Source organism: Varroa destructor, unplaced genomic scaffold (assembly GCF_002443255.2).
Source record: "Varroa destructor unplaced genomic scaffold, Vdes_3.0 BEIS01000003.1, whole genome shotgun sequence".
NCBI lineage: Eukaryota > Metazoa > Arthropoda > Arachnida > Mesostigmata > Varroidae > Varroa > Varroa destructor.
In genome coordinates, this window is record NW_019211456.1 from 6430821 (window position 1) to 6457618 (window position 26798).

The 26798-nt window shown below is 41.9% G+C and overlaps 1 protein-coding gene across 5 annotated transcripts; it reads left to right on the top strand.

Annotated features, from left to right (window-relative positions):
* Positions 1-5761: 5761 nt before the first annotated feature.
* On the top strand, positions 5762-24924 carry GckIII (Germinal centre kinase III). 5 transcript variants are annotated; one of them, XR_015323395.1, is made up of 12 exons: positions 5762-5966; positions 14069-14174; positions 15123-15257; positions 17348-17495; positions 17924-18126; positions 18253-18429; positions 18811-19027; positions 19391-19626; positions 19887-20374; positions 20866-20960; positions 21146-22539; positions 23593-24924. XR_015323395.1 is itself a non-coding variant. In XM_086983144.1 (12 exons), exons 3-12 carry the CDS (start codon positions 14121-14123, stop codon positions 21358-21360), a joined length of 1968 nt encoding a protein of 655 aa, XP_086839270.1. In that variant the 5' UTR covers positions 5762-5966; positions 12640-12714; positions 14069-14120; the 3' UTR covers positions 21361-24924. The 5 variants fall into 5 exon arrangements, 4 of the variants coding, with proteins under 4 accessions (XP_086839270.1, XP_086839272.1, XP_022653841.1 ...); XM_086983144.1 differs by adding an exon at positions 12640-12714 and having other exon boundaries at positions 21146-24924; XM_086983146.1 differs by having other exon boundaries at positions 5762-5991; positions 21146-24924.
* The last annotated feature ends 1874 nt before the right edge of the window (positions 24925-26798 follow it).

A 26798-nucleotide genomic window follows, 5' to 3' on the forward strand; every position in this document is an offset into this window, starting at 1 on the left:
ATGCCGAAACCCTCTATCAATTGTCGGAATCACAGCCACTGTCAAGCCTAACCTTAGTTCGACTGTTGTCGAATAATCGATAATGGCTGCAGCATTTGACCCTACCATACCATACGTTAACCAAATTCTATGGTTTTATGGAAATTTTATGGTAGCAATGATTTGTAAAGCGTACTGCTTGTAAAACGTAGAAGTTTAAACTATATGACTGAACTTTTTCTAGACAGAAACGTCTGTTAAATAACAATAGTAGCCGAACGCTCAGAATGGCAAAAATGTTTACGGGTATTGTTAATACGTGCGTATATTTATATCATCCGAATACTTTTGCCGTCTTCATGTTCAGACTTTTTGGATTTATTTGATCAATGAATCCTTATTGCTGCTGATAGGCTATTAAACAATATTTAAGTTTATTTGGAAAACAACCATGCTGGTTCGGACATCTTTAAAGCACTAATGAGGAAGCATGATAATTAGCAGGAGTAGCTAGCTACGTCATGGCCGAGACTATGGGGCTGAATGGTTTAGAGTAATGTCAATGTATGTAATGTAGGCTGGCGGGCATCATATAAAGTTAACTCGAGTTTATACAGAACAGCCTTGAACTATCGTAAAATTCTACACTTTTCTGATAATTTAATAGTTGCTCTAGATATCTCTTTTTATAAAGATCTCTTTTTTATTCGAAAACTCTATTGTATAGAAAATACTAAACGTGGCCTTTTTACTACAGAAGGACAAATCTAGCAGTTTCGTGAGGTCTTATTTTCTTGTTGGAGCTCCAAAGTACCACCAGGACCTTTGTGTTTTGACAGGACACACTCGTTGTCTGTGTGATCGTGCAGCTGCGAGGTGTTTGTTTGATAACTCTAAAAATTTGTAGCCCAGTGGGCTGAAACGTTCATGCCCAACGGTAACACCGAACCTGAAAATCGAAATATTATTTACGTATTTGAACGTAATAAACGTTCGAGTAAGGGGACAGACAATAAGCACACTATCTTGAGGGTAAGAGCTTGCCTCAGCATAAAATAATCTCAACAAACGACTTCGAGACTTCGATCACCAATATCAGTTGATAGGTAGGTTTGTCCTCGAGATACTTAGAAGATTTCGATGTTCGAAGGTGCATACGGTATCGGGCCTAGGCTTTCTGTCCGAGAGTTGGGAAGGGTCGCCGAAATTTTTTTTAGACTGGGTTCTTATTGTTACGATTGACTCGTTGGAATAGTCAACGATTTAGTTTCAATATTTGCTGACTGTAATACAATCTGTTAATTACCAATAAATACAGGAAACTGAAAAAAAAATTGTAAGTTGGTAGCATAAATTTTGCACTTAATGAAAATTTAACGAAATTCTTTTAATTACCATAAATATATATAGAATATATCGCATGCGGTTATGTCCTGTTTTAGGTTAGTTGTCATCACTGGATTATACGACTGTGCGATTTCAGTAATCGAGTAAGCACCAAAAAGTAGCGTATGACTGAAACTCAAAACTAAGTGTTATGTGAAAACGAAATGAGGACTCCGCCTGTTGCAAACATATTATTTATTCAACCCATTATATATTACATAGCAAAAATTTAAGCGTGATGTACACAAGCTTTTTATTTACCTATATGATATGTCCTCACGTTTTTTGGGGGCTATTATCAAGGGAACGCACTTGGATCGGACCAGACCTTGTTGCCTACAAGGTCTAAGGATAATTATCTTGTAAACACAGATAGGTTACCCACACTTATGCGCATACGCAGCGCTCATGAAATACTGGTCTTCCATGTGGAAAGTTACTGGGATATAGGCACCAAAATGTTTCCAGCCCTTAGAAAAATATTCAGTTCCGTCTAGTTACAGTGCGCTTTGGCCAGTGCGAAAATGGACGCAAGCTATTCATATTAGTTCAGCCTTACGCCCACTTACGTCATTCCTTAGATCCTGCTGCATTTTATCAGAAAAATACACAAAAAGCAGCTTCTCGTTGACATTTCGCTTAATATCAATCTTGTTTGTTCTTAGGCGTCTAACTATTAGAAGAATCATGATTCTTTGGTGACATCGTAGCTAGTCTACATCGAAATGAGTATTTCCTAAATGAACTATAATATGGATCCAGTTTTACCTAGGGCGCCAGGATCTAATCTCACCATGTCTAACCATAATGAATTTAGTTACTCAAACCTAAATCAACGATGACGGAAAAATAAAATGCAATAACATTTGTGTAATTTACCTGGATTTTATTAAGTATTAAATGGAAAAACTTAGTCTCTGTTTTTCCAAAATTATATCGCAATAAATGTATGACCTACATTTGCTCAACAAGTCATTAAAACGTATAATTTGATATATCAGTTCACTAATGCATACCCGCGGTGCACTTTCTGACAACTGACCTCAGGCGAACCGAAAGTCTACTTTTTGGGATCCATATTTGATTCTTCCCTTTGTTCGAAAGAGGGGACCTTATAGCTCGGCCTTATTCTTCAGTATACTTCCGAAATCCGATACTCTACCCTCCTGGGAAGTAGTAGGTCATCACTCAGCGGAGGGTCCTTGTTAAACGCGGATGATCTTGGCAGCTTGGCCTATCGTTGAAAGAGCCTTCGGAGACTTCGGGACTCGAAATAATAATGCATAAGGATTGCTCGATTTTTCTTCTTGAATAGCTGAACAACTTCTCTAAAACTTGACTACCAGGGGAGCCCAGTGTTTATTTGCCAGTTGATGCGTTGTATTTAGCGTCACGATACATGGTTTTGCTCTGAAGCGTCGCAACGAGTAGACGCGATAGGGCGTCAGCGTTCAAGTTTGCCGTGCAGTTTTGATGTCAGTATTTGAAATCGTACCCCAAGAAAATCCCAAGGACATTAGATAAACCTCGAGCAGAAGTCTCCTTTACCTTGCACGCACTTTTACGCACCGCTATTGATGGCCACCGTAAAGCATTTCCCATACAGGTACAGATGCAACGTCTGAACTTTGATAAATGCTACGTCGGCACTTGAGCCCAGAGTCGGCTGCTTACACGGGCTTTTGCGCGTGATGGCATATGTACTTCCTTTGTACTGGACGAGAACCGTATCGCGCCAGACACTTTTCAACTCATTTGGCTTCAAAACTCGCCCGTTTGTGAGGGCCTTATTTACAGCTAGAAATAAATAAATCTTGTTGGGGAGACAGAAAATCTGATAGTCCAACAAGCCGTACAGCAACACACGCACTGGCATCAGAAAGCTTCCGGATGGTTGTAGAGAGTTGCAAGGCACCTATAGTCCCTATTTTGTCTGGGTCAAGAAAGATGCGCTGCGTAAAGACCCTAAGACCAAAGTATGCAGCTTTTTCCGCAGCCAATGCACATCCCGACGCTCCTAGGTGTAAATAGACCACACAGAGACTAAGAACGTAAAGCGTCTGCCGAAGGTGATGCAAGTATTCCTCGACTATTCAGGAAAACACTATAATCTAACGTATAAAATGCTCGGGCACTCCCCAAAAATCGTGGAAAGCGTCATCGATCAATGAGAAGACGTTTTTTTTTTTGTTACCGCGTTTAATATTCGATAGTCTATACAGAGCTAAAACGAGCTACCCTTCTCCTTTGCAAGGATGACAGACGAAGTCAAGGCCGGGAGAATTCTCGATTAGGTTATCTTCCACCACTTGGTGTACCTTCTTCACGATGTAAACTCGCTATGCAAGGACCCCGATGGAAGTATGAGCACAATGGGGGTTGACCCTCCTTGCAAATCGTATGGGTGAAGAGACGCGTCCTAAGAAGTTCTTTCGGTTATCTAGACAAATATCCGAATTCATCACGCAACAACTGCGCCAGACGCTTCTGATCCGGTTCATGCAACCCTTCTTTAGTGCGGACGTTGGTTAAGACACTTGATCGGTAACGGTATCCTAAATTTCTTGTGCCAGCCCAGCTCAACCCAAGCGGGCGTCGCCTTTCACGTCGACAGATCACTCTTAAAGACCAAGACTGCGCAGTGACCTTTCGGGCTTGTAATCACTACGTTGTACGGCATTACGAACCTACTCACGGAAGACAGGCGAAGAACCCCGCCCACCTGGATTGCCACTTCAAGAAGGCTGGCTGCTGTACCGTATTGCCGATTTAAGGACCTTTGCTGATCATCCCTAGCAACAACTGAATAAAAATGACCCGATGAACACTGGGGCCTACCTCACTGTTTCTTAGTCAAAGTGACATTATCTTTCCGAGAAAGATAGTAAACAGTTATACCTGCTTCCCTCCACCTGAAGCTGACTTTCTCAGCAAAACTGCAGATCCTGCTGCTTAGTGGGTTCTCGGTGTGATTCAAAAACACGACGTGTCACTTATCGGTATCTTATCAATTCGATATCTACCCACTTCATACCGATCGGTTCGGATAAGTTGGGCAGCTGGAAAATCCACCTGTCGGAACCCGGCGCCGACTAGCCTTAAGCATGATCTTTAACTTCTTAGATTTTTAGGAGGAAGCTTCGTGTTAACATTTGAACCTGCTATTCATCCCTTTTAATCATTGCAACCCTTCGTGGATGATATACACTACAAAACGGTAATTATAAAGTGGGAAATCGCACCGATAACACAACTGCTAATTTCAGCGTTGTCACGCGCACATGATACGTGCCATTGTAGTGTAAAATTATCGTATAGGCAATTGTTCAGTGCAGCGGACGGTTCGAATAATATGTTTTGCAAACACGAGTTCAGTATTTGACTGTCAATCTACCTGGTGACAAATTATCGTCACCATCTTGAAGAGGCGGCTTGTCTAACCCCACTCAGATATCGCTTTTCTTAAGATTTTCCCTTAAGATAGAGGATAATGCATGGTGCTCCACTCGACTGTTAGTTCACTCTGTAAAAGTTATTCACTCAGTTATTGTCTATGGTTACTATCACGGTGACCAATTTTACAACAAGTTTTGGTTGATTGATTAGCGTCGTTCAAGCAAACTCCTCCTTGTCCTACAGATTTGTTTTTTTCCAGATATATGCGACAGGGTGGGTATATTTTTTTTGATGTTGTGAGTTTTTTTTACTGCGAAGTACAATTACGATCGCGGTTGTATAAATCATGCGCGCGTAGCGAAAAGCCCGTGGACGAAATTTGTGAAAATGGACGAAATTGTTGAAACCTTGTATGAATGGGTTTGACAGAAGTTCGTAGAGGACCGTGAATCCTTCAGTGGCTTCAGAGTCTACATAAGATTCTGTGTTTATTGAAGAATATACTAAAACCTGAATAGAATCTCAACTGCAACGTTCGACCATTCAGGGGGAAGTTGAGCGCTATTAGATCAAAAGGAGCTGGCTACGCTTATAGAGCTAGTTAGCAACTTCTCACTAAGCTCTTAGTTGTTTACGCATTTGATACACGCAGCGTCTTCAGGTGCGAAACTGATTCAATACAGAGTTATTGAAAATGTTTAATGTTAAAAGTATCAAAAACAACAGAAGCGTGCGGGCTAACTCACATAATCGAAATTCAAACTAAATTGGTGCCCTAACAATAATGTTAGAATTACGCAGTCAGATGAATCTCAAGTAGAGTAAGCGTGCTAATAACTAGCCGCGACCTTAAAAAAAGGTACTAAAGTATGCTGTATGTGTGTAGGTGAATAAAGTAACGATTTAGTTTTAATATTTTCGAATTTTCGCGCCTCAACAAGCGTTGTCGATTAGAGGAGGGTCATAGCTTCTATGAGTGGGCTTCGGCGCTTCGGTCACCACAACATTTGGCTTTGCACGTAGATTCAATGGTCGGTTGTTGGGTTCGTGTCCGTGTGATGGTGAAATTTTGCTTCTTTGCTTTTAGCTAAGGTGTGAGTTTCTTGACGTTCAAACAGCAGTGTGCGTTTGGTGTGAACAAAGTGACAGGATTGACATGACTATTCTCTGTTGGCCCGGAGCCCCTCTAACGATGGAGTAACTAGGTAAGAAGAGATACTGGCACTCAGAGTGAGTTTCTGCTTCAGTATGTGGTAATAGAACTACTGACTATGAATATGTACCCTGCTACTGGTTGAATCCGACGACAGTCATAGGATCTGACTCAGTCAGATTATCTACCAACGAACTAGCCGACAATGAGCTTATGGTCAGTCATTCCGTGTAGAGATCAGTATAGTTGATCTCCAGGCGTCTGTCACGATTAGCTCATCCTTAAATCAATTGTTATTGGTAGATGGAAGGACAGTTAACTGTGATTTTGTGTATAGTAGCCGTTTCCAATTGATGGCCGTAGGTCCATTCATGATAAGGTAAAGCTTTCTCGTACTTCATTTGTGTTGTCTGTCACTGATGAATGTTGGTGGACTCGAAACGACTAATAGAGGCAAATAGGCACCTCTTGCTTGTTCGGCCGACTCCTGCTGGTGCAGCTGCATCTTCAGCAGCGGCAGCATCCAGTTAAAGATTCAACTGGGTCAATTTGGATGCCAGAAGCTGCGACATACCTATTAAGGCTAAAAACGGGCCTAAAGTTTTTGGAATAGCAGTCCGTGGACAAATTTTACGCGATAATGAGAAAATCAGTGTGATATTTTCGCTTCTTAAAAAGCGCGGCAGCCAGGTTGGACTGTGCTAATGCGGTTCCAGTTGTTGTTGTTGTTGTTGTCTCTTACTATATTCTATCCTTCTCTCCGTGAGGATGTGTATCCGTGTAGCAAAGCCTGAGTAACAGGCACATCCTAAGGAGAATGAATTTTGCCAATAAAATATAATACTACCCTGAGTAAAGCCTGGCGCACTTAGGCCCTTCGACGAAGCACTGTATATGATAGTCTCCACACAAATGAGTAGAATGGCTTTTTTGTTCTTATTTCTAATACTATTAGTTGTAGGGTACAGTATCTATGGATGTGACCAGGCAAACTCAAGTACAGATATTTTGTACGTCGTAGGCATTAAAGCCGATACTTGAACTTGAGCACTCGTGGATTTAGCTTACGCCGTCCATGGTCGAATTATAAACCTGTACTATACGTACCTATTGTATCTAGCTGGCCTGTGCAAGACAAAGCGGGGGCTGTCAGTACATATAGTAGTAATTAAGCACTGGCTGTCTATTACCGATCACACTACAGCCTTATCAATGCAGAGTCTGAGAAATTCGTTCAGTATTCATTTCAGATCTCTAGATGTAGGAATAAGTACTAGCAGTACTCAGAGAAGAGCTGCGTATCTATGTATAGTGCTGTCAGTTGTTATAACAACGGGATGACTTCGTGTCAGCTGTTCCCAACGACGAACCGCCCTGCTGTCTGACCCATATCTAAGGGCTATTTAATCCGCACTGCCGAATAATCTTTGTTCAAAGATTATTCTTAAATACAGAATGAAAATAGATGACGATGGTATACATTCGCGCTACGTTTAGATGTTTTTTATTGCTGCTGCTGCTGCTGCTGCTGCTGCTGCTGCTGCTGCTGCCGTTGTGGTTTGTCTTGTTGGATCAATGCTTAGCCATATTACTGATACAATGACAACACAATTAATGGTTGAATATTTTACTGTTGTTCTTATTATTGCTATGACCATTATTGTCATCGTTGTAAACGCATCGATGGTGTTTTTGGGCCAACTGTTAAATAAGTGCGGCGGGTGCACTGTCATAATGCCACCGGTGCGCCGTTGATGCTGCCATTGTGATGATTTACGAACGCGGCGACGTCGTTAGTGGGTGATCTTGTCTTTACGTATTTGTGTTCACGAGTATGCCGCTGACCCTTTACTTCGTTTGGCTCTGCATAAGATTTCTTGATATCTGTGCGAACAAAGCTTAACAGTAGAACAACAAACAGCACAAAAAAACGAGTGTAGGGCAAATGATTAGACCTGCGTTTGTGGCAGCAAGAGTAACTGCTGTGGGCTAGTGATAGTAACTGCTACAATGCCGTTAACGGTAGCTGAATTTGAAATGGAACTACGGAAGGAATAGCGGTATGCTTCCACATGTACCATTTACATATATTCGCGTGTACATATGTAGTTGATTTGCACAATACGGTGCTTGCAGTAGCCCCTAACCTCTTCGCTTCCTTTCTCTCCCCTCTCCCCCTCTCCCTGATCCTCTTCATCCAAACGGTGACGTACACAATTAGGTGTGATGGATATGAGTTCACTAAAACAATAACATCAAGATATTGTGACTGTTGCTTTTGTTGTTATTGTGGTCAGCAGCGTTCGTTGAGTGTCGTTCAGATTACAACAGCAGCAGCAGCAGCAGCAGCAGCAGCAGCAGCAGCACGAGACGAAAGCGTTACTTACGGCAGTAAGAAGGGTATTAATGGACAAACAACTACTGTGTGTTCGCGCGGTTTGACGCGAACACCGAAAATGTAGCCTCCTCTAGTGTATAATTTACAATAGTTGTAATCTAGTCTCTACTACCTTTCCTAAAGCGGCTTCTCCATGAGCTAGTTATGGGAATTTTGCCACATTGAGGGGCAACACTGCGCTATATCACCTATAGCCAAACGGCCACCGCAACACCATAATGCAATTTTGTTGCTCTATTTGTCATATCGTCGTCTGTGGCGTATTGTTCTTATCGGTATAGTATGATTTTTAATAATAATAATAGTTATTTTATTGATCGGTGTTGTGGCAGCTACCGTTATCAATGGCCGTACCGATGCCGCTTGCTATAGTCGCTGCGGCAGCAGTGTATCAACAGTAGCGTATACACAGACACGGTGCGATTATAAATGAACTACGTGCATCCCGGCGAACTGACATTGTAAGTGACTAGATGCGCGCTACATCGTCACCCGGTCAACCGCTTGCATCCACGGCCTATCAGTGTAACTATTACATTGACAGGAGCAGCCTCTGTCAAAGACCATATTGTCACACTGGCAACGATGCATAGAAATGCATATGGAGAGAGCGGGAGCCAAAGTTGGACGGGCGGGTGGCCGAGCGGCCAGCCAAACCATGAAAGATAGATAGGCACAACACAGAACGTAACAACGACAGTGACAATAGCAGTGGCATTACGCCATTCAGTTTTCTTTCTTCCTCCTGCACGACTCCAGCTATGTGATAGGGCCCCATAATCACGGAAGGATGACAACGGAATAGCACTGCGCTAAGCACATTGTAGCTGGTGGCGCAGTGGACTGATGGACCAATGCCGCGGCCGTTCCTGGGACCGAACGGCGGCGCTAGCAATACGGACGGCTCTGCATCCGATGCCTGTCGCACGTTGCGGTTTCCGTCGCGATTCTGTGCCGCTATCCTACTCTACCCCGCTTCGCTCGCTTAGCTCTGCATCACAGTGCCTAGTACAGCTGCTGTTGCTGCGTCTGCTGCACGGTTCAGTTTTGTTCTCCTCTACCAACAGCAAGAGCAGCATTCCCTGTTGTGCAGTCGCAGCCTGTTACGTTACGTTACGCTCCTTATCCTCCTTTTCTGTTTTTCTCTTCTCGAAGCCGCGCAGGACTGCCGTGGGCGCCACGGTGAAGTTGAGTCGTGGCCACCATCTGCTCCCGCCGACCCGAAGACTGCAAAGATGACGACGTTGACGGCGACCGCGGTTCTATAGCGCCGGTGGTGCGGCCCTTCAACCATTTACCAACAGCAGTTCTCGTTCTCTGCCTGCCTGCCTGCCTGCCTGCCTGCCTGCCTGTCTGTCGGGCCTTATCTGCCCGTCCGTCCGTTCCTGTTGGTTTATTCGCCCGCCCACATGTGCCACATTACCACAACGAAACATAGCAGCAGAAGCCAACTTCTGCAGAGCTCGTTGCTGCTAACGCCGTTGGGACTCGACAGTAACTACAACAGCACTAGCAGTCAAGCTACGTTAGTTAGTTGTTGCCCTCATCCGTTGATCATGTGCATTTTTAAGATGATAGTACACTGCAACGAGACGCCGTTCCATCGCCGGCGGCTGCTAGCACATTGTTATTGCTGCGATCGCAGCAGCAGGTCAGCTAAAGGCAGGAGGACGCGATGGGTAAAACAGACGATCCGAAATTTCGAATATTGACCAAAACATTTTCGGGGAAAAGTCGAAGTTATCTGCGCGTTTTTTTCTATCGTGGCTAGACTATTGATTCACACCACCGATACGGAAGCAGTTGATTCCGTACAGACAGATGAGAGCTGCCATGAAAACGTTTTTTATGATGAGTTGCTTCGACGACGTGATCGCAGATGATCACGTACGCTACACAGCGGCTCAGATACCGTACACATTTGGGTATACGTGTTTGGTCGGTTGTATCTCTCATTGTGAATATTGTGTGTGAATCTGGGTGTGAGTGAAGTTTTTTAGTAGTAAACTATGTTTGCCATTTTAGTCCATAGTAGGGCAGTAATTGGCCATATTGCGCTAAAAAGACGGTCAACAATTTCAGCTGCGACTTGTGCTATGAAAAAATCCTATAGAGGATTTAGTGGTACGGGAATATCTGAAGCAAGTTTCTAAAAAACCAAATCAGATATGGATAGTGGACAGTGGATAAAGCGTTCTTTACTCTCTCACAACCTGAACTTGAATGCCTAAGAAAGAACGCTCAGAAACGCTCGTTTTAAACTGAAGCTATCACCGGCTTGAGAAAATCTAATAATCTAAAACGATAGGTTAAGTCGATTGTGAAGAAAGGCTTAGGCTTTCTTTCGTTCGTACGGTCACTAGTTTAAATCTGATTATTTTTTCATAAGAAACCTCATCTATAAGTTTTTGCATTAATGTCACTAAATTTGTCATACGTTATATAAATGATATGTAATAAAGAATAACCCGTGGTATATTGTATATATTTAACAGCTCTTTTTATCGTATTAATAGTAATTACATCGATTTCCACTCTTTTTGACAATACTATGAACTGCTTACTACGTACCCCCAGGTTGGAAGTCATCGTTAGGAAGATATAATTTTGTATGGCTTGCAGAAACCTAAACGTCAAATTATCAAGCAACTTTCGAGCTTCCATTTTCGATAAAACAAAAGTTTTCTCACACGAAGCATATCATGTTTATGAGGTTAGACAGCATAATAACACTCCGAGGAGGCAAAGCATTTAAAACAGTTGTCCTAGGTGAAGGATCGATAAACAGAAGGATGCTTAAAGATTTAGCTATTCGATAGATCGTTTCGTGTAAGCTTGTCTGAGAAGGTAGAACTGTATTTGATTTTTTCCCGTGTATGGACCGACCTGATGTGTGTGTGTGTGTGTGTGTGTGTGTGTGTGCTCGTGTCCACGGCTCTGTTAGTAGTTCTTTGTCAGCTCGACAAAAAAGTTCCAGCTCTGTCGCTTCTTGCATTACTGTTTCCGCTGATGTCCAATATTGTGTCGATTTATTTTTCAGTACTTAGCGAACTTTTTTAAGTTAATACTTGGTAACGTTTTCACTGGCATCGTCCTTTTCTCAAGGAGTGCGATTGAGGACTAAATGGATAGACGTCAACTGAATTTCGAACTGACAATTTATCGCTGTTGTTGTCGGTTTGTTTTCACTGTTTTGCCGGTGGTGTGGATGGCGGTGTGTTGTACGCATATGGTAGCTCGTTCGTGTCTTAGCATTGCGGAGGCGTAAATTCTGTCTATTGTCCTATGAAGAAAGATGACAGCATCGAACGAAACTGCCTGGATCGGACCTTTTTTACCGAGCCGTTTGACCTATGGACGGAGAGGTTCTAGGTTTAGAAATATAACTTTCTATACCTAAAGCAATAACTGCAGTAGCAGTCGATAACATATAGTCACATTGTAAAGTGTTTTAGGTAAGTGTATCACTGGCTTGAGAAGAACACGACCAAATGCCATTTATTATATTCGTACTTAGTAAGAATAAAGTCAAGACAACACTGGCAGCGGATAATGCTGCGTCGGTTTGGGAGAAGTTGTCCATGAAAAATTTGTTATACGCTGAGTCACAGCGTAATGGCAGTGTAAGAACATGATTACTGCTAACCGCTGGGACGTTAATGCGGCCTTCCTTTTGACGCCCTTCATCCAGACGATAAATGACGATCCGTTCTGCGCAATAGCGAAAGAAAATGAATTTAATGGAACGAAGAGTTTAATTGAAAATCGAAGTGACACTATCCTGTACTCAGTTTCGAAGGTAGCTGATATGAGCTAAGCGAAGTCATACCAGAGTTACGTTTAATGAATATCATCCATTGCTCATACGAACCAATAACTGCAGTGATCAAAAAAAATAAACATTTCGAAATACAATTTTACGCTGGCGCTTGAAACTACAATGCCGCTTACTTACTTGATTTGTGCACATTTTAAATCCTAACGGTAAAACGTCTTACACCTTAATCGCAGACTGCGTGTGATAGCGCAGCGGTTGAAAAAACGTTATATACTATTTGTTATTATATATGATTGAAATACGCATACAGCTAGCTGTGGACTTATTCAATTCAGTGCGTCGAAAGTATTTCTATGGCAGTTCAAAAGATGTCTTTTATCGAATTTAGTAGCAGAAAACAACCGAATTGACCTAGGATGAGTTGCAGCATCGCCGCTTTGTTTGAACATGATATAAACAAAGGCAATTATGACGTTATGATTAGCTTGGCTCATAGAACAGGGTCAGACGAAGCGATCGGTTTAGTCATTATTCTCCAATTGTTAAAAGGCCACGGAAGTCGCATGAATCAGGTCAACATGTATCGTACATCTGCTGAAGTGAACGGGGAAACTAAGCACAAAGGTACGATACTTCGTCAGATTTTCAGTTTAACATAGACTAGATTTAGTACGATAAATTAGTAGAGGGCTGGTATCTTCTGGGCTGCAAACAAACATTGTTCTCTTAGCTGAGGCTGTATTAAACAAGCGATGGTTGTCAGATTTTTGTTTGTCGGATGTCTTAGAGTTTGGCCACACTTAATAGACGCTCGCTGTGACGCGGATATATATGCAAGAATGGTTGTTTTACTTTGTGTTTGGCATTCATGTTGTTAGCCATTACTTCAGAGCGGAGGGCTGGCTCCCGGCGCGAAACAGAGTGTCTGGCTCCGACAGACAGAGTGAATGACTTCGAACTTAGATCGTCACGTGTTCCTAAGTTTAGCAGATAAACACATTACGCATTGCGCTATCACGGGGTACGGTAGCGACGAGCCATAGCGACGAGCAATAGGTGATAGGCAGCTGTCCATGCAGAGCTGCGTAGCTAGCGTTTGACATCTAGCAGGCTAGTTGCTGTTAAGGCATTGTGTATCTTCGTTTGCAGGGAAGACTGTACCTACTTGAAAAGCTCTTGATAAGCAAAATTGAAGAGTTCCTGTCAGATGTTAAAACACCTTTTCCTCCCAAGTAAATTCCGATTCTACCGAACTCTGAAAGTGCCGTACGAGAACAGACTTCTGTCTGATCACATAACAATAGTTGAAACGATGGATAAATTCAGCCAAGTGCAAAACAGTGCATGCGATCGGCACGATAGAAGCATAATGTATAGCAATTTTGCAGCTGCGGCGTGTAGCGTAATGCTGAATTAAATGCTAATAGACCGGATGCTGTTTCTGTCTGCTTCTACTATGAGTAGTATGGGAACCCATTTAGCCCACCGTAGTTAAACTTGAACATTATTTTTATGATGGTCAAGCTTAGCAGTAAACTGCTTGCCAATTTATTGATTTATTCTATCCACTAGTCGATCAGAGGTACGAGTTTATGATTGGCTTATCCGAACACTCAACAATATTCAATTGGCGTTTTATATACAATGTTCATACCTAGTGAAATAGCAATTATGCTATGATCTAATACCGGTAATAGTATCGTCTTAATAAGCTATCGGTTCAAAATTCACTGCTTTATTAATCTATTATATTTGCGCAGTGGGATCAAGAGGGTGTCTCAACCAGACAACATTAAGGAACCCGTGGCAAGCTAAGATTCCCAAACATGCAATTGCAATTATGATGCCTTCTTATCAAACTACTTTTTGTTAGTTTGCCTAGTATGGCATCTGTACAAACAACTTAAACTTTAGGTGTAATGGAATAAAACAAAATAGCCTAATAATATTAAGTTTGTTTTCTCCATTCGTGTTCTAGTGAGAGCCTTTGGGCGGCTGGGTAGGGCCCGGACTTGAGGAGGTGAAGGAAGATGGCCTCGCTGGGAGCCGGGGGGGCCGACCCCGAGCTCCTTTTCAGCAAACAGGTAAGTGAATCTATAGGTTTTCTACAGTCGTTTAAGAGGCGAGTGTGCCCCTAGTGCTGTGCCTGCTCGCCAATTTCCGTAGAGGTCAGCGTTTGTAACCTTTGCTGACATTGCCCATTAAGGCAGACCCACGTATGCCGCTACGGCGTAATCATGCCTCCTGCGTGCGTCTGCGCACAGTAAATCTAAACACAAAAAATATTGCCGTCACATTTTTGGAAAGACCCTGTAAACACGTTAAATTAAATTTGAGTCAAGTAAACTTTTCGACGGTTGTAAGAATTCGCAGTTGCAGGACTGACGGACTCAGCAGCTGTCTTCATCGCCCGATGATATGAAATTCAATTTACGATTGAGTGTGGCGTTAGTAGGGATCTCGGCAATAGCGATGCCTTCTTGATACATGCTTACGTATCAAGACAATATCTAGAAGTTTGTGTTCGATTTAGTCCACCTACCAACAAGCAGTTGAAACAAGTACGCTGCTGCGAAAAGGGAACCAATTCTGTTAAAAGCTGATTGTTAGCAATTCATTCAGACCCGTAGATGTTCGCGGTTAACAATCGGCATTTGGATCTCACATTGCGTAGAGGCAATTTTGCATTGCGCTCGTCAGTTTAAGAAATGTACGTAGTTTGATGTTTGTAATACAAAGATTTATTTTATTCAGAACACAAACTTGGTTTTATCTTTAGAGAAAATCAAGTGATATTTATTAGTGTTCTATATAAAAAGATTTTCATAATAAAAGTACGTTGCGATCAGAATAAAATCTCCTGCGGTCAGTTGGAAGAATAATTAGTCCATAGTAAGGCGGCGCTGTTTTTAAGTACGCTTGACAATTGGAATTATATCGAAATCCATATTTTTAACGCAGCAGGCTGAAAAGAGTAGCTGTTAGTTACCCATTGAATTTATCATGAAGTTTTTTGCTGTTATTGTCAACAGGAGCGAATCGGCAAAGGCTCATTCGGCGAGGTGTTTAAGGGGATCGAGCGAAGGAGCCAAAGGGTCGTGGCCATCAAAATCATAGACCTCGAAGAGGCAGAGGACGAGATTGAGGATATCCAGCAGGAGATACAGGTAAGACCAATAGCAACGACTTGTACACCAAAGAAAATGTAATGCACATGTTCACGCGGTTTCAGAATTTTTTTCTGATGCTACTATTCAAGTCAGAAGTTTCGCCTTTCTTGATTGTGTTGTTATGATTAATTGTGGAAAAAGCCGTATTCATGTATCTCGTTAACTCCAAATGCGGATACAAACAGGGCTATCCTATTCTATTTTATACCGTCACGTAATTGCTGATTATAAAAAAATTGCAAAAGTGAAGGACTTCAGAGTTACATTTTTCTCCGTCAGCTAACCTGTTGCCTTTACAACTGAATTTTAGTATTTCACAGTGAAACATCAGGTGTTCTTTTCCAATAATTCTACAAAAAGATGAACTAAGGAATGTTAATGGCTAACCACGGCCATTTCTGAAGTCAGACTGGTAACTAAGAAGTTTCGGTAAAGAGGCGAAGCGTTACACAGATATTGGAAAGTATCCTTTGTTAAAAAAAAATGGTAACACTTGCGGTGACGAAAAGCTCGAGGGAACTCATTAAGCTGCTGTGGATAGTTGAAATGTTTCGTTGCTCAATTATGTTTCAGTGGTTTCATGTACCCTGAGACGTACGCCATCATTGATTGCAATTATGCGCCAAACGCGATTTGATGTAATGAATCTTTATGCCAATACTTGTATCCTAGCTGTTGGCCCTATTTTATAGTTATTTTGTTACCGACAAAAAAGTATCGATTCTTTGTACTGACAATTCCTTCTTGTTAGTATTAGAAGAGGCGCTCATGTAATATGTGAATATATGGCAAAGCTAAACCGAGCTATTTGGTGTGTGACCGTTTTCACTGACAAGGTCGATCCCCGTTGTGATCGCTTTGGCAAGACGATAGCTTACGTGAAGGTCTTCGTTTTATGGCAACATGGCGGTTTACAGCAGCAATGGATTGTTTGTGATGTCTACGTTAGAGAAAGAGCGAATGTGCTTTGTATGCTAATTACGAATAAGGGTGGTATGCTATTTAGTGGATATGTGCGGATTGCGGAGCGAAACCACTAGTGCTATATTCGGCCCTATGTCAAATTGTGACCGATTTAGGAGCGCTTGAAGAACGACGAGTGAAACCACGAAGGCACCAAGTGGTGAACGAGTAAGCGAATTGTTGCTGGAATCGACTAGAACAGAGCCACTGCAAACCTCATTGAGCAGACCGATATCATTTTGAGGAAGGCACTGGATGCGCTGCCGGCTGTTCAGTTATTCACGCGAGGTCGATCAAGTATTAGTCGCAAAATCGCTTGTACCAGTTGATCATAATGTGCCTGTTGAATCACGCCGCCATGCTTGCAGACAATACAAACGCAATAGACCACTGTCTCGTTTGGCCTTCTTTTAGTCCCTTTCTATTATATATTGATAGGCCGTTTGGCTTACTGACGGGATATGTACTTGTCTTATTTACTGTTAGTCATAAACTGATGCACTTTCCGGCGAACGAAGAGGACTTCGCCAGTTGATGCAGTATAGGCGATGTGGAAACAAAGGAAATATAGAAAGTATAATTCCAATCATCGCTCCGTGTAGCTGAATTTGTCTTGTATTAACTGTGTTAAAAGCCTTACGGCAAAGAGAACATAGTGCAATAATGCATTATTATTATAATAATAACATTTAGTCTAACACTGAGTGTATTGGTCTTTTTCCCCAATGGGCAAAGATTTGTTTTTGTTTATTGTTGTGCAATTAATCAGTCATTTTATTGAGTTCCTGAAATTGTGTATAATACACGCGTTTTACTGTTGCTGCAGTATACAAAAATTTACTTTCATAATACGATACCATATACCAATAGAAGCGTACTTGTAGCCCAATGCTGGGGATGTTAATTAATTGTATGACCATTTTTTAATTGAAATTGTAAAACACGTAATTATAAATACCACCATACAGTTAGTAATATGCGAAGTACAGTGAGTCCAAAAGGTGACCCTGCAAGTATTGCTTGAGCTACAAGTGTTCGTTATCAGTTCAGGGCCGATACTTTGTTTTTCTGACAAGATGTGATTATTGTTTCGTCCTATCTATGGCCTGTGGCCAACCATGTAGGTTTTATCGCAATGCGATTCAGCGTACGTGACCCGCTACTTCGGATCGTACCTTCGGGCTTCTAAACTTTGGATCATAATGGAATATCTCGGAGGTGGCAGCGCTCTCGACCTCATGAAAGCCGCACGCTTCGAAGAACTACATATAGGTGAGGACAAGCGGTGCAGTGATCGGATGTGACATACCTGTAGGGTTTTTGTAGTGTCACACAATGCAAGCCTCCAAAGCGCACCAGCCTCGGGCATATTGAACCATGAAAATTCCCGTTTGAAACACTGGGAAATCAATAAGCTTCGCGTGGGAGTCTCTAGAGCCTTGCATAACAGATTAAGGCTAGCTTCTGAAAAGATAAAGCAGGGCAATGTTAGTGATGCAGTGATATATGATAGTTATTTTCTAAATTAGACGAAAAAGGCGTTAAAAATCATGGGCATTTGGAATTACTGACACTAATGATTATGTATTACATCATTTGTTATGTCCAATAAACGCCTGCTTACATTTAACTATTATATGTATTGCTGATTTGGTATGGTGAAGCTTCTAATTAAATTCGTCCTACTTATGCTGCCATAGCCATCATTCTCCGGGAGGTGTTGAAAGGCTTGGAATACTTGCACAATGAGAGAAAGTTGCATCGTGATATAAAGGCAGCAAACGTTCTGTTGTCGGAGCAGGGCGACGTAAAGTTGGCAGATTTTGGCGTAGCAGGGCAACTCACATCTACTACATCAAAAAGAAATACCTTTGTTGGAACACCCTTTTGGATGGCGCCAGAGGTAACAGACGTACTATATTGTCGTTTTCTTTTTGATCAACCAATATCGTCTAAAATTAAGCCTGCTTATCTGAAATTTTCACCAACTAGCATAAATTACAGTTAATACAATTCTGGATTCTTTTAGGTCATTAAGCAGTCGGCGTACGATGCAAAAGCTGACATCTGGTCCTTGGGTATCACAGCAATCGAGCTAGCCAAGGGAGAACCGCCGAATTCAGAACTGCATCCCATGCGGGTTCTGTTCCTTATACCCAAGAATAACCCACCACAGCTAACCGGCAACTATACTAAACCATTCAAGGTAGTATTTAGGATACTGGGAATAGCTACCATTGACCTTTTGAAGTCATTTTATGTATTTTTCTGATCTTGAGGTCGCTGATGCACATTTCATTGAGCACATGTTCAGCAATAAAGGTCGGCGCAGTTGAATGGTCTTTACTATTCCTTGTTTCTAGTTATCGTTGACGGATGCACAAATAGTCTCATAGGTTAACAGAAGTCAGCCGAAATGTATGTATAGTTTTTACATCCTCTGTGTACTTGCAATACAACAAAAGGCACCCAGATAAGTATTTCAGTGTTGATAATGTAAGGGTTAATTAGCTAATTAACGCATTTCATTGTTTCGTCTGACTCGTCTATAGCCTTACCTAACTGCAGTGAAATGTTCACCTTGCAGGAATTCGTTGAGGCATGCCTTAATAAAGAACCTGAAAATCGTCCTAGCGCTCGGGATCTTCTCAAGCACCCGTTTGTGCGGAAGGCAAAGAAGAACTCATATCTAATTGACCTCATCGACAAGTATAAGATGTGGAGAGCAAACGGCGGCGAGAGTAACGTTGATTCTGATAATGATTCAGACAATGGCAACGAGCACCATCATCCGCACTTCAACGGTTAGTGCCCTCTGCAAATCGTGACGCAAAGATATGTGCGGAACAATGAATGAAACTAACACAAGGACGTTGCCATTAAACTTTATTTTGAAAATCTTCACAAACCGTCGTAAGTGGCGAACAGTTGTGTGAGAATTCGTATTTGCGGTTCACATCAATTCATAACTAATGACTATCTAAGGTCAGCTGCAACCCCTAAAGGCCATGGGAAGAAAGGAGTTAGGAAATCCGTTTCTTGTATAGGATTGTTATACATTGTATTTGTAGACTCCGGGTGCATACTTCTGACGATGTAAACGAAGTCTAAGTTTTGCAGTATCTAAATAATATTAGTTTAAATCACTTGTATCATTGTTCTGTTAGGCGATAGTGGATCGGACGGCAATGATTTAGATGCCGGTGGCACGTGGAAGTCCCTTCGCTGGGACTTAGGAACTATCAAGAATCCTGCACCTCCTACCATAGCACCTGGTTCGCCCCTGGCATCATCTGAGCCCGCGTCATCTGGTCCATTGTTAGCGAAAACCGAACTTAAAACGATTCAGCAACAACATCATGGCCAACGGGAAAATGCCCCACCTCTACGAGAATTACGAGAGGTGCGTTTTGATCAAGTTAATCATTATGTCAAATGTCCTTATTAAGTTGCACATTAGGCGAATTAGCAACCTTTCCAAGATCCGTTCCAGTTCAGTAGTATTACTGAACATGTAGTGTATATCATGCGATTCCATTTTGTCCGGTGTTTTCAGCATTTTTTTTTTCAATGCTGAATAAAGACAGGTTTGAGACACACGCAATACCATAAATCGAATATGACTTTGGTTTTGTGTACATATTTTGTTTCTGTTCCTTTAAGAATGGGCCCAACGGTACACGGATCGGTAACCGACATTCCGTAGGGAGTGGAATGACTTCACCGGATCGAGCGCCTTCAACTGGGCCTCTTGCAGCCCATAGTACACAAGGCGCGCATAGCCCAATACATTCGCCATCATCTGCTCTTCCGTTACGGTCACCTACGAGGCAGAATTTACCTTCTGGTGATAAAATCGGCCCTCCCTCACTCGGTTCTCCTTTGAAGGGCGTTACTGGTGGAAGCCCTACTGGCGGACCTAGTGGTAACGGAATAGTATCGCAAGACAAGCCCAAGATAATGATTTCGCCTGTTAAAGAAAAGCAGATACCGCTGATGACGAAGCTAGATAGGGTAGACAGGGAAAGAATCGAGCGAGAAAGAGAACGACTTGGCGCTCCTCCGGGAGCTCCTGTAACTTCTCCGGTGAAGGAGCGACCTAGCGAGAGAGCTATTGCGTCGCCTGTACGTGATAGAGACCACAGAGAGCGGTATGTGTACGGGCTCATATTATAAGTAAAAATCTTAAGTAACATACTTCGAGTCGTGGTGATCGGTCTAAATAGAATTGGAGAACCCTTTAAGCAAAAGCTATTTGATCAAACATAGCATAATCTGAATAATCGCAAAGTTACGACACTTAGCCGAATGTTACGTGAGAGAATGATGCTGCTTTTTTTCGCCAACCGCACAAATATTAGAGTATACATTGTGGACGCTACTTAGCCTCGAAATAAACTAACAGAAATGCCCTTGTGTTGCCTTTTTTTGACATTTGTGTGCTAGCAATAGTTCAGGGAACATCTAGTTCATCTTGATAACCTACTTCATTCGCACGGGCACTGATTTGCCTCCTGGTGCTGCTTTATTTCTCTAGTTTAACTAAAACCACAATAGTCATTTCCCACACAGAACATGCGCTTAGTGCTTGACTAAAGCCACCGCTGAAGTACTCAGTAACCTATTGCGTATGTTTTTTTAGGGATCGGCCGCTTGTAACGCCCCAATCACATTTAGCCACACCTTTACATCCCACAAAGGGCGTGCCTCCACCCACCAAAACGTCAGTTCTAAGTGGTAAGTATCGTTATAGACTGCTAAAAGCTTTTGACTAATCAGCAGCATTTGAAGGAAATCATTTAATTTGCATTAATCAATATAGTGTCTTAGCCAACTGCGATATCGAAGTGAGTTAGGGTAGGAAACTTTGTTGTCATGTAGTTTTTTCAATGATCTGCTTTCTCGATGTATATCATTCACAGGGAAGGCAATTGTGCCAATTTTGTCATCGATAGAGCGTAGACAAAACACGTCTAAGACTGTACTAGAGGAGTTTCGGACGGATCTCGAGCGCGCGGAACTGGCGTGTCCAGGCGTGAGCGGTCTATTCCTCAAAGAAGTTCTTACTCGTCTTCTGCCGCCGCATACTCCGGCCTACAAGATTGACGAGCTGCTTTACAATGTTCAACCCATGTAGTAAAGGCATCGGCGTTTTTGTGGCCGAGATTAGAGGAAGCCGAGATATAGTAACAGCTATCCATTGACCACAACGAATGAATTTAGACGATCCCGTCGATCGAAGTTCCAGCGTGTCGTTTCCTCACCGTCGAATCAGAGGTCACATTAGTATTTCGTTACGACAAAAAAAAGGTCGTGTTAAACGGTTAGAGAGGTACCCTAACGATCATGGTGGAATATCGATGAAGAGACGAACTGGTGGCATCGGATGCATGCTCGTAGAACATATGTAGATAGTTTGAGCAGGTAATTAGTACTGCTCGATTAGGAAAGGCCGGATTCATTTACTATGTGGGCTTTGAAATCGTCATTGAACGTACTGAACAGAATCGCATTGTGCACTGGCACTTTAACTTTAGAGTGTTAGAAAATATTTAATTGTAAGATACGTTGGAAAAAGCGAACCTTTTGTTGTGGCAGTGCGCAAAAGGGTTGTTCATATCGACATATTGTGTAGAGTGCTTTTTTGCATTAGAAAAAAAGACAAAGGGGTTTGTTGGTTATTTATTCAAGACGGAAAGCTAACGTGAGGTACTAGTAGCAGCAGTCAAGCGATAGGTTGAGGAAAATCGTCGACGACGAAAATCAGAGGTACGTTTCTGTTACATGAGCCTGGTCACGCTATGTCGCTGTGATGCTCGCGATCGTAAATACGTAATGTAAATTATTACATATTGCTATTACAACGAGGGCACATAAGCTGCTACGTAGTGGTGCACAACATCACAAGAACATAAATTGTAAAGGAAAGAACGAAATCAATTAGAAAATGTTGATTGACTTTCCTTCATTCTCGAATCTTCTTTTATTTATAAACAAAAAAAAGGAGAGGGTGAACAACAACGAGCCGAGCGACAGATGCTAACAAAGAAACACTATTGAATTTGTTAACTGTGGGTGTGATTTCGCCATTATCGTAACTGTTACTGCTTTTGCTTTAGGTCAACACCATGGCTATGCAGGCAATAGTGGCTCTGGTGGCGTGTAGCATGTAACTTTTTGGGTGATCGGAAGACATATTTTCGAGGGAGTGAGAATCGAACAAAAGGCTCTAAGTATTCGATGATGATTCGATAGTACGGTGACGATTGCGCGCCATTTTTGCAGATAACGCTCGTTCCTGACCTCCTGACCGTATGTATGTATATGATAATATAAGATATGTAATATTATTGTTATTTTTATTCTCATGGGGAGATAGAAAACGAATACCGGATTAAAGTGATGCAGCAAAAGATCTATGAACCGAGTGACGTCTAATAATGAGAAGGACGATACTGAGACATTGTATGTATCTAACCATGAGCTATCTATTTTTGTAGCATACTTTGGAGCAAACGTAGTCTGAGAGGCAGAGCAGAACGAAGAGCGCAAACTCATTTGCTATTGATATTCTGTAAGAACAAAAAAAAAGCGAACTATAGACAAAGCTAACGTAAATATATCGAGCACGATAAAGAAAAAACGTTAGCGTGACAAACGTCACACGTGATTTCTTAGGGAATTGGTATCGTAAAGGACGACTGATTAATTCTCAGCAGGCAACACTATAAGCGGAAACAGGAATGAATATATTCGTTACGTCATTCTGCCATATGTAATAAACAAATGCCAATCAGTAAGAGTTCGGCACTAGGTGGTTGCTTCGGAGAAGGGAGAACCGTTGGGAAATAGATGCGTGTTCCGCCCAGTGGATGGGGAAAGCAGAGAGATTTGCTATTCAGATGAAAAACCTTTTTAGTTGTGCTGTTCACTACAATAGAGGTGGTTCTTCAAAAGAAAGCTCCGGCAACAAAGCTACGATAGGACAATATGAAAGAAATAGCAGATCCTACACAGATGTATATTCGCAATAACAACTAGCGCAACCTATACAAGGTGTTGAGCGGTTAAAAGGGTTGCGCAAAACATTTGAAATGGTTTGTAGACTAGGTTGAATATCCCATAGTCCACTGGGGTACCACGTTTGCGCGTTGTAGAGTGAGATTGAAATCAACATAGGTACAAAACAGCATAAAAATGCCTAACGCATTGGCTTGTTATGATCTATCTATGATTGTCCGTGAAGATATCTATAGCGATCATGCTCTAGCATTTATTTTCTATGCTAGATACCGACAACGTCGTGTTTTTTGCCTAATGCGCGTCTGGGTTTCGCGATCCTTCCCGTATTGTACATTCCTTTCCCAAGTGCCTTCCAGAAGGATCGCGAGCGGGATCGCTTTGCCGTCCTGTTCATCCCTAAGCAACCTGCCCTTTGCTGTCTCGAACAAAGGCCAGACAGCATACACGTCGAAAGGACTGAGGACTTATCAAGCGCATGACGACCACCGCTAACCATTTAGCCTTATTCCAAGAAGATAGTACACGTCTTGATTAATAGACGTTTCACTGAATTATGAGACACGATATCAAGCAAAAATTCTAGCTACTGGATATTATCTTACAGTAACACTGGACCAAAAACGGAACGTCATCATCAGAGTTTCATCACATATGGGTCAATGGTATAGGCATCAGATATATCTGCTCCGAAAAAACTGCTGTACTATATTTTTGCTCTGCAGGGTAGATAAGCTAACCAGTAGTAGTCAAAAAGTAGGTAACCTGATATCGGTGGTGACGCTCATATAAATTACGTAACATTTTTGATTACGACGAGATTTTGGTATAACAAACCTAAAAAATCTTTCATTGAAATCGGAAAAGTTATACGCTAAATCGATAAATTATCCCGTCGTGTTCGTACGTAACGCCTTTACCGTAACTTCACTAAAATAATGAGAGACGACAAGATCAACTATGAGGTGCCAACTATCAGAGAAACTGTACACTACGCCATTACCCCCCCCCCCCGCCCCACTCCGCAGGCTGTTGCGCTTTACACCTATAGACGAACACGTATCTCCTAATCATCACTCTTGTTGTCGTCACCTTTAATCGGCGCAGCGATGACTCACGTACAGATGAAAGCAGGATCTGAAAAGTGCGATGTGGGGAGGTAACTAGAGAGTATAAAAGCTGCCTGTTGTCGCCTGCTTGAGTTCAGTTGCCGTTCACCGGATAACCGAGGGGTAGGAGAAGGAACGTGATGGAGCAGAAGAAATTTATGAATAAAATCAATGGGGAGGGCAAATCTCGAGTCGGTTCCTATCGCGTTTCTAGGTCACATTAAAACAGACCGCATAGGCGCCTGGCGAGATGCACCGTATTTGAAGATAGATATATAACAGTAAATAAAGAAATAGATTGTGAGGTTAGAGGCACAGACAGAAAAGACTAATGGAAAGTCTATTATTGTACAGGTGTTGATGAAATACTACAAATAATTATAGAGCTGAGCATAGGGGCCTACGGTATATAGATGATCATTTGTTGGCTGGTTTCCTTTGTGAAAGCCCGTATGCAATGCGATAGCGTAGAATGTGCAATAAACAAAGAAAGACAAAGACGAGTAAGGGGAAGGAGGCAAAATTAGCGGAAGTTAAAAAATGCTGATAATAATAAAAGTAATTGTACCAAATTGTGTTGTAATTTTCTATTTAATATGACTCCTTTATTTTTCACGTACCTACCAAAAAAACAGCTTAAATCGTAACAAATCTTATTTTTTAATTAGGCCTGGTGAATATCCCACATTAAAAATTGTAATCAAGCAAGAATTGTAGATTAGATTTGTTGCTTTGTCTTTGCATTAAATTGATACCATTTCCGTATCATCACCCAGCTGTGATTTGATGTACCTTTATACCAACGAAAAGAACGTATATGTTTAAAAAAATGTGTGAGTCAAAAGATGCTGTTCAAAAGAAAACATTGTATTAACGAGGTCGACAGCTTTTGGCTTTATGACGTTTCCAGCATACTTACAGTTCTGAGTAAGCTCTAATTAAATGTAAATGTTCCTTATCGCTTAACTTGATTAAGTTTTACTGTAACTGATCAGAAGTTTTTGGCCAATCAAGGATAAAGTTCAGGAGAGGCTTCCTGCACACCGGCGTCCAGGATCACGTCCTGCACGATGGAGTGAGTACGTAAAACGCTTTCTATTTCTATGAAAGCAATGCATCTACCAAGGAAAGTGATAAAGTGCTTCTTACAACTCACTACTGAGATGCGATCGAATTTATCAGCAACAACTACCTTGCCTGTTGTTTATTAGCTGCCGTAGAATCAATTGCAGACTTCGCCAAAAAAGTTCCCCAGCTTTCTAGCTTGATGCCTTTTAGCTCCAACAATTTTTACTTTAAAAGCCTTGGGTTTGCACGTGCGGGCACACTAAATACTGTAGCAATGCCATAGACGTTCATAAATTTCAAGAACCCATTGGTTACTGCCCGCGGTTCTAACGACCGTTACGACGCGCAAACTCTAGATCATAGCTGAAATGTCGTGGTACTTTACTTTGCGAAGGGCGCGATTGCTATCTTCACGAAACACGCAAGGATCGCGAACACAGTGACTTCGTAATTATAGGTATAGACCGTCATCATCATCGGATCGATGCCATGACTTGCGAAGCTGAGCGTGCCACCGCAGGACAGTGTATCACTATTGAACATAATGCTGGTATCATAGGTGAGTGTACTCAGCAGTAGAAATTGGTGGGACTCATCGTAGATATTAAGTTCACAGAAGTCGCATTCGTAAATTGGCCCTGTTCTAGTTGGCCTGTTAAAACTACAAACCCTTCTCGGACTGGCTTTTCTTGTATGCCCGAAAGCATGATAGTCTTTACGGCGCAGCCGTTCAGTATGTTGTGAACCGTATGTCCTGATCTAGCGCATCGGTGAGAATAGATTTCATGGTAGAGTTTTCAGTCTGAAATTTCTGCTCTGCTCGCTTATTTGATCCGAAGGCGACTTTTTTTTTCGAAAAAAAAAGGTACACCGCTTAGCAACCAAAAAAAAGAATGCTTTATTTGCGTAAAGTTATGCTTTTGTTTGGCCATCCACAGTGTTCCGTCTTTGTTTAAATTGATAGAAGGTGACTGTCTCGCCTATATCGGCGTCGACGACGAGATTACACTTACGTTGTTCTCTCGACGCAAAGTTAGTGTAGGTTGCTTTTGTTAGAATGAGATTCGACTCGTAAACGCTTTGTTACTGCCATTGTTTATTCTAATAGAGGTTTCTTTCTACGTTTTTTTTTTGCCTTGAACTCCGTCGAACCAGCTAAGCAAAATTTCGCATGACTCGGAAAGCCACCGACTTTGAAACTGTAATCTCGGTAATGAATTTAGATAATTAGGGTATCCACCTTGTTTTTCTAGTGAATCTTAAGTTTCTCGTCACTCAAGCATTCGTCACCAAGAACGCTATGACGCTGTTGTATAATTACCACGAGGGATCGTGGCTATCATCTGGCAAAACGAGAAAAGATAAGTTGGTCACGGTT

Coding starts and splice junctions, on each gene's coding strand:
- GckIII (XM_086983146.1), top strand. CDS start 14,121: ATGGCCTCGCTGGGAGCCGGGGGGGCCGACCCCGAGCTCCTTTTCAGC. Junction 18,127..18,252: donor CCTTTTGGATGGCGCCAGAG/GTAACAGACGTA, acceptor GGATTCTTTTAG/GTCATTAAGCAGTCGGCGTA. Junction 20,961..21,145: donor CAAAACGTCAGTTCTAAGTG/GTAAGTATCGTT, acceptor TATCATTCACAG/GGAAGGCAATTGTGCCAATT.